Here is an 8,483-nt window from a genome sequence, read left to right as displayed (position 1 = left end):
TCTTTATTTTCATTTTTTGTCACATTTTTGTCATTTTTTGTCACATTTTTTGTCATTTATGGATTTTTTTGGTCACATTTTTGTCATATTTTTTTGTCATTTTTTTTGGCATTTTTTTGTCATTTATGGATATTTTTGTCACATTTTTGTCATTTTTTAAATACATTTTTTGTCTCTTTATTTCCATTTTTTGTCACATTTTTTGTCATTTTTTTGTCACATTTTTTGTCATTTTTTCATCACTCTTTGTCACATCTTCATCATTGTTTTCGTCCCAGTTCTGTCGCTATTTTCCCACCTTTTTTCTAGAAGCTTTTGGATTGGGGTAAAGCCATACTGGAGAAAATGTGCTCGGTTCAGGTGGGAGTTAAGGGGTCAAAAAGAGGCATCACACTGTTGCTCTCCAGTCGAGAAGCTTTTTAGATTTGGGTAAAGCCGAGCCGGAGAAAATGCTCTTGGTTAAAGGAACAGGCCACCGTTTTTTCCATACTGAGATATGTTCTTACCTGAGCTTAGACGAGTTGATGTGTACCTGTCTGCTCTTTGTGCCCGTGGAAGAGCTTGGTCGCTTCTAACTTCACCCCGTTTGGAACTATAGGAATACATTGGGAGAGGCCAAATATTAACTACATCTTTGGTCGTTTTGCGTGATTGAGGGCACGCACAAAGACCAGACAGGTACACATCAACTCGTCTAAGCTCAGGTAAGAACATATCTCAGTATATCTCAGTATGGAAAAACGGTGGCCTGTTCCTTTAAGACGGGGGGTAAGAGATTAAAATACATGAGTATCCCAATAGATCATATATAAACATTTATATTTATTTATGTCAAGTTAGTCCATGGAAATACCTGTACATTTCCTGGCCGGCGCGTGGTTTATAAGCTTTATAAGCCAGGCAGGACCTTTCCTCCAGAGGCTCCGGGTTCCCCCGAGAATCAAAACATGTACAATAGGTTGCCCTCTGGAGCCGGGACCCCTGAAAATGAGACTCTGAATTCACACATGAACTCATGTTTTTGCCTTGTCGTCTTTAACCCCTTACCTCCCGACATAACCAAGAACTTTTTCTCCAGTTTGGCTTTACCCAAATCTCCTTGAACAAAAGCATCAAAAATAACGACAAAAACTAAAGACATCTGAGGTGAGATCAAAAGAGTAACAAGAAAAGTGATGAAAAAGCAACAAAAAGTGATGACGGGAAAAATCTTTGATCCGTGTAGTTGGTCTTAGCTTTCAAATTGTAGTGAAGCTTTAAGATTTCAGTAGAACTTTTTGTTTGCTCTTTTTTAGAATTGGGTAAAGCCAAAACTGGAGAAAATGTGCTCGGTTCAGGTGGGTGTTAAGAGGTTAAGTGAGTAGCTGGAACTGTCATATGTAACAGCTGCCTAAGTGACTGTAGCAAAAAAGAAAGAAAGAAAAAAGTCGTTAACATATTTTCTGTGTGGTTTTCCTGTTTGTGCCAGTGCCAGACGCAGCTGTGGTCACCTTTGCTCCTCATGCTGTTTTTTTTCTCTCCCTCTTTTTTTTTTTTTTTTTTTAAAGATCATTATTTACTTTTCATGTTTCAGGGTCTTTTGCTCCTCCTGCAGTTCCTCCCCGAGCCCAGACCGCGGCGCCGTTTCCTCGAGTGCCGGAGAGCTAACACAATTTACCGAAGGACCATGTTGTAAAAACCTCCTAAACTCCAGATTCTCGCCGTTTTGGGGGCTCGTCGCGCGGTGTGCGGGAACCGGAGCGGCACCGACACTCCCCTGCGCTCTGTGGCCGCCTCAGAGCCACGCCGAGGGGGGGGTGGGCTTCTGCGGAGCGAGTCGCCGCCGCCGCTGCGCCTGGAGTTAGCTTCGAAGCTAATCCGAAAGTCACCGAGGCAGAGCCAGCGCGAGGGCCCAGGTCTGGGGTGAGTGTGGCGGGGGTCGCAGCGCAGACAGTCGGGGTCACCACCTTCATTTATTCCTTACAAAGACAATTACCCCACCTTTTTAACAGGAATAAAGTGCCCCCTTTTTAAACGTTGCAAATTGTATATCTTAAAAAAAAAAAAAAAAAAAAAGTTAGGCTTTTATCGTGAACAACATCCCGAGTGGGTTTAGTGACCACTGTTGAGGTTTGGGCTCCACTTTCTGACGTGGAGTATGTTTTCATCTGGGGGGAAACGCAAATTAAATTGTCCCATTGTTGAAGTTTTATATCCCTCACTTACACCACTTTTGGAGTCATGTTCTGGGGGTGACCACCTGAAACTGAGGCATGATGGGGAGACGGACTGGAGAAAGTTTACATCATTCAAAGCTAATCATAATGCCTGCAGTGTATTCATTTGTCGTTTATCCACCAAAAAACCCGTTATCAATCCGAAATGCCTGACCGGACAAGAGACCAGCCAAGAGCCAAACATTATAGACCTATATGCCACACAGTAAAATTCATATTATAAGACATTTCATAGGATATCACTTTAAAAGAAAAGGACCGAGGCCTAAAAGAGGTGCTGGTGATTCCCCTGGGCATGTATTTGTGGTTGTAGTCTCTCCAACGGTGGATAAAGAATGTTTCTGCCCGCTGGAGGGGAGCCTGTGTGGGCTGCTGGTTTTCTTGGGGTCGCTGTGTGACTCCTCAGAAAGGGACCTCCACCGAGTAGCTCCACATAACCTTTGTACACTTACTACATGCGCTTGTTTAGTTACATTATAAACGCGTTTTCCTTTTGTTCGTTGCACGTTTAAATCAATCTGCAAACAAACCGTAGGTAGAAACGTCTAAAGAGGAAGCTCGAGACATTGTGTTCATTATCTCGGGGCTAACTGTCCAGGGTGAGCTCTAGCTAGGTCCCATAGTGCACAAGTGTCTCCGAAGCACAGTCGACTCGTTTCTGTTCCCTGAAAGTCGCTCACGGGGTGAAAATGTTCCGTTTCAGGGGGCCATGCGGTGAGCTGCGGTGAGGCCTGCAGGTCAGGCTTTCAGCGGCCTCGAGTGGGACCTGTGGCCGCCTCTGAGCGCTCGATCCGCGGCCTGACGGAGCCCCGCGCGCCGCTGATGGAGCGGATGGAAGTGGAGCCGAGCGCGTGCGCAGCAGGAGTCGGGGGCGGGGCCCTACGCAGATCCAACAGCGCCCCCATGATCACCGGCGTCAGGTGAGGGAACTGCAGCCTCCACGACGCACCGGAGCAGAGTCACTCAAAACACTGCATTTGGCGAGTTTTCTTTTTGTCCATTGAAATGTCAGAGTCTCGTTTCTGCAAGGGGAGTCTTTGCTCCAGAAAAGAAAGGAGAAAAGTTCTAACTTCTTTGCTGCACAACAACTCAAATTGATGTGAATGAATTAACTTTTTATAGTTAAAAAAAAACATGGAACCTCAACAACAGTCCATGCACAGTTCAGATGATGGTTAATGAAGGGGTTCAGCGGCTGTGATAACCAGAGTGTTGGTGGTTCAATTCAATTCTAAAAAACTTTATTTGTCTCCAAGGGGCAATTTAAAACAGAGCAGAAAGTCATAGTCATAAATAAAAGATAAGTTAGTCAGATCAGGTGCTGTATATCAGGTAGCCACAAGAGGGCAGGCTTCTCTGACCCCAACTGCACTACTACTAGCACTACTATTATTACTACTACTACTACTACTACTACTACTACTACTACTACTACTACTACATGTTCAGGAGATTTACAGCCTCAGGGACAAAGGTTGCCCTTCTCCTCTCAGTACTGCAAGCCGGGCGGTGGTGCCTGCGTCCAGACAGTAGCCACTCAAACCGATTGTAAAGCGGGCGAGAGCTGTCCCATAGAATCCTTTGAGTAGATTTCCTAGTCTGCTCTTTGCACAGGGTGGGAAGAGCTCGAACAGGGCATCCAATTATTTTTGAACAACTTTTGGGATGTTCATGAGATGATTGTGGTCCTTAATGTTTAATGAGAAAAACCAGCAAGTGAAGGAGAATGTGACAATACTTTCAATAAATGAGTAGTAGAATGTAGTCAGGATAAATAAATACTGCCTCTGATGTTACTTCTTGAGAATAGCCTCAGTATTGAAGGTAAACTTGAGAGAGCTGTCCAAGATGGTTCTCTGGTATTTGAACTCCTGAACTATCGCCACCGTCTGTCCTTGGACGATGGTGTTCACCGACACCGATTCTCTCTGACTTTTAGAGAATGTTCCGATCATGTCTTTGGATTTGCTGATGTTAAGTCCCAGACAGGACCTCTCACACCAGCTATGGTGATGTGTACTGCCAGAGAGCAAGGACAGGAGCACAGTTTCGTCCGCAAACTTCACCAGATGGCAATTTTGCTGGGAAGACCTGCAGTCTTATGTCAGGATGAACAACTGTGGCGAGAGGACACAACCCTGAGGTGATCCGGTGAATGTCGTAGTCCGAGGAGATGCTATTCACAAGGACTCTCTGCGATCTGTTGGTCAGAAGGTCTAAAACCCACAGAATCAGGTTGTGAGTCTCTCAGCCAAAATGTGGGGCTGAAGAGACGTCTGCAGAGGAGTCTTGCTGTACCGTTCGGGGTTTCAAGATGCCGGTGGATAGTGTCCAAGATTAATAGCTTGGCATCCTCAACCCCCCCGGCCGCCCAATTTTGAAATGTGGCTTTTAACCACCCTGTCCAATGATTTCATGACTAGAGAGGTGAGCGCCGCCGGAAATCGTTGAATTCTTTAGTGACTCCCTTTTTTTGGGAATTGGGAATTTGGGAATCGTCTGTGTGAATGTGACCCTGTCAGAGTGATTTAGAAGAGGGCATCTGAGTGGGAGTCAGGTCTCTGTCAGTCTGCCCCTGGGCGGTGGTGGCTCAGGATGTTGCTGATGAAGTTGATGTTTAATGTGTTTGTGTTTTCAGCGACGGCTCGATGGTGTTCAGCCCCTCGTCCTCCGCTCGATTCAGACGCAGCAGTGTCTCAGTCAACCCGCCCTCACAGGTCAGTCAGATGCCCTCCCGCCCTGTGTCAGATGCCCTCCCGCCCTGTGTCAGATGCCCTCCCGCCCTGTGTCAGATGCCCTCCCGCCCTGTGTCAGATGCCCTCCCGTCCTCCTGCCCTTCTGTCTGTGTGTTGTAATGAATGTGTGCTTGCAGCTGCTGCCGCTGTCTCCGTTTCCCCTGCACCCAGACCGGAGCGAGCACAAGAGACACGTGAGTTCAAAACCAGGCCTGGACCGGGACTGAAGTGGAGCTGAAGCAGGGCTGAAGCAGGTCTAAACAGGTCTAAACAGGTCTAAACAGGTGTGTGTGTTGCAGGAGGAGAGCATGGAGCTGGCTCTGAGGGGCAGTCTGCAGCGGCTCAGGTCAGTGAAGGACTTTTTCTCAGGCTGTGACCCCGAAAATCACTCAACCAACAGCTCAGGACCCCGTCTACAAGATTTAATTTATAATCATTTAAGGAGCAAAACGTTTAAAATCTGGTTGAATTATGTTAGTTTGGAGACTGTATTTTTCTATTTGGACAAATTTGAACAAAGTATACAGTTATACAGTTTTCAATCGAAAAATCATATCAGAAATGTAAGAAATATTGTCTCAAGATCATCTTGCAACCCCTACTTCAGGGTCCCGCGGTCCCCCAGGGGGTCCTGACCCTGGCTTTGGGACCCACTGCAGTTAGGGACAGTGCCACAGGGGGCGCTCTCATGTTCTCCCTCACCTGAACAGGTCATCAACTCTCTTTTCTGGTGCATTCACACTGAAAGATCGCTTGAACACGGTGCAGTCCAGTGCTGCAGCTGTTCAATATTCTGTCCGTTAATCGAGTGCCCGGATAAATGACACTTTTGTGCTTGTAAACAACTATATCAATAGTGTCTTACGAAATACCTGTCACAATTGCTCATTTTAACTTATTCCCCAAAATTTTATTCAGAATTACCAGGGCAAAAAATACATACAACCTATTTCTTATCATATTATTTATTCTAGCAGTTATACTTTTTTTAATAAGTATAAAAGTACTTTACATGAGAATTATTACTAATAATCCAATTCAAACAGTACAGTTTGAGTTTTCAATGAAATCCAGTTGAGGTGAGACTCGGCTCTGAGTCCCAGAAGCCTGATAAAGCTGAGCTCTGGAGTCGGGGCTTTTGAACAGGCCAAAAGACGACTGTCGGTCATTTCACACATGGACATTGGGCTTCGGCTCCGGTTCAACAGCAGTGACTCTGAAAGTTCGTTCGTTCGTTAGTTGAAGAATGGTTTCAGCCCGATTTTGTGCATTTACAAAATGTACTAAGATGTTGTTCTCTCTTCAGTGCGTCGAGTCTGGTCCCGTCTCCTGCTGCGAGTCACTGGAGTCACTCTCACACGGTGCGTTTTACAAACGTTCAAACGTCCAAACGCAAATTCAACCTGGAGCTTCAGTTTGTTTCATTTATTGTCATTCATTTTTCTTCTTCAGTGGAGCCCCTCCCAGGACTCAGGGGTCACACCTAACTCCTCCCCCAGCCCCACGCGCAGGTTCAGGTACTGGACTAGAGCCTAATAACCGCCTTTCCATGGTAGCCTGCCAGCCTCAAACCAGAAATAAACATTTTCCGTCTTATTCTGCAGAATAGTTTATTGTTGAGCTAAATGTTTAGCAAAACAAAGCGAGCTCATTAGCAACAGTTGTCTTTGTTTGGGGACGGCACTCATTGCGTGTTGCATTGTGGGGCAGAGGAGTGAAAATAACAGTGAAGAGCCTGATTCACTACAGCTGGTCATGTGACCACAGATGTTTCAGAAAGTCAGCGGCTCATTGGCTGGGAGGTGTGTTGCTTTGGTTTGACTGCTGTCAGCTGTTAGGATGTTTTCTGGCAACGTAAAAAGCAACAAAAAATTGACTAAAACCCAACAAATGAGTGCTGGAAAAACATATCCAAAAAGTGACAGCACGGCAACAACGTGAGGAGAAAGATCAATTTAGATGGTTTTGTAGATCTTAGCTTTCAAACTGACCCAGAGGCTGTTAGCTCCAGTCGAGGAGCTTTTAGTTTTGGGCAAAGCTGAACAGGAGAAAAATGCACTGATTAATCCGAGGGTTAAGAGTAAAGTTTGTCCACTAGAGGTCAGTGTTGAAGCGACTCTGAGGCTTCTTCCTTTGAGACTCACTGTGCTGTTGTTTCAGACCGGCCGTCAGCGCAGTGCGGTGGCCGCCGCTGGCTCCTCTCAAGAGAAAAGGTAACTTCCCCTCAGCTAATCCTATAATACACCTGATGATGTCACGAGGTGGGGCTCCTCTGATGCTCATGTGCTTTCTCTTCAGGAGGAGTGGAGTCGGACGGTCCGCCTAAAAAGCTGTTTGTCGCTGGAGTCTCAGACCCTCAACGGAGCAACTTCTCTCTGAGGTCAGGACGAAACCAGATCTGAACCAGGTTTAACACTGTTCTGAACCAAGTCTAAACAACAAGCTAGTTTTCCTTTAGAAAGCATAGCTGTAAAGTCTGGTGCCTCATTTTTCAAACTCTCTACAGCTGTATATTCCTCCTGTGATAACGCTGGGTTAGGCACAATCAAAGAAACCAGGCTGGTTTTTGGAAAGGTGCATTATAGAAATCTCGTATATTAATGAAGCCGGACTTTGATTGACAGGCCGTTAGCATCCGAGCTAATGGTGCGGGCGCGGCTACAACCTACAGTGAAGTCTACAGTGAAGATCCCGCCCTTTTGTCCTTTTTAGGTCTGGGTAGGAGGAGTCCTTAACGTAAACGGGGAGGAGTGAGCAGACTGTCTCTAATGTTTCCCGTCTCAGGGACTAACCCAGGTCCTGTGGTTACAGTGTGTCCGAGGCCGTGGACTCCCCCCCTCTCAGCGCGCCGCCATCATTCTCCTCCTTCTCCCCGCACCAGCACTAGCCCCGCCCAGTGGCTCCTGATGGGACGGTGAGCTGAGACCAACACCTGTGAGCGGAGGATTGTGGGAACCGTAGTCACAAATGAAGCACTTACAGAAACAAACAAAAAAAAAGCACCAAAAATGAAGGTTTGATGTTTTTTTTTTGGAAATAAACGTAACAATCTGTAAAGTTATGTCTGTGTAGGTGACGTTCGCTTCATCCTCTGTCAGCGCTCAAATCAGAAACGCGCGTTTATGAAGAGAATGTAACGGTGTTTAAGCTTTAGGCCGGCGGCTTCACTCAGAAGATCAGTGGGTTTGAAATGTTTTCTGATTTGAGCACAAAATTAGGGCATACCTTTTGATTTTGATTTGTAATTTGTGTTCCATCTACAGTTCTGTGCAAAATCCCGGTCCAAATAAAGGCGAGGCGCTGCAGTAATAAATTCAGAGACGGACATGGGCTCGTTCAGCTGGTGAAATCACTAGGTTTAAGTTTAAGGCTGAACACATCTTTGAACACATCGGAGGAGATTGTGTTTGGTTATGTAGTCTTTGAATAAACATTAGAGTAAATCCTGTGACGGACACATGGACAGTCACTGGCTACAAACACGACCAATCATCTACCAAAGCATCTCTGAATGTTTCCCCTGTCAAGTCGA

The 8,483-nt window shown here is 45.9% G+C and overlaps 1 protein-coding gene across 1 annotated transcript; it reads left to right on the top strand.

The window, feature by feature from the left end:
* Positions 1-1,599: 1,599 nt before the first annotated feature.
* Positions 1,600-8,108, top strand: LOC306970409 (P2R1A-PPP2R2A-interacting phosphatase regulator 1). The gene is made up of 10 exons (XM_079566388.1): positions 1,600-1,902; positions 2,920-3,136; positions 4,855-4,933; positions 5,089-5,145; positions 5,251-5,297; positions 6,258-6,312; positions 6,404-6,468; positions 7,112-7,164; positions 7,250-7,331; positions 7,763-8,108. The coding sequence occupies exons 2-10, from the start codon at positions 3,039-3,041 to the stop codon at positions 7,836-7,838; spliced, it is 612 nt and encodes a 203-aa protein (XP_079422514.1). The 5' UTR covers positions 1,600-1,902; positions 2,920-3,038; the 3' UTR covers positions 7,839-8,108.
* Positions 8,109-8,483: the final 375 nt, after the last annotated feature.

Source organism: Gobius niger, assembly GCF_951799975.1.
Source record: "Gobius niger genome assembly, chromosome: 11".
Taxonomy (NCBI): domain Eukaryota; kingdom Metazoa; phylum Chordata; class Actinopteri; order Gobiiformes; family Gobiidae; genus Gobius; species Gobius niger.
This window is presented reverse-complemented; position numbering and strand designations above follow the sequence as displayed.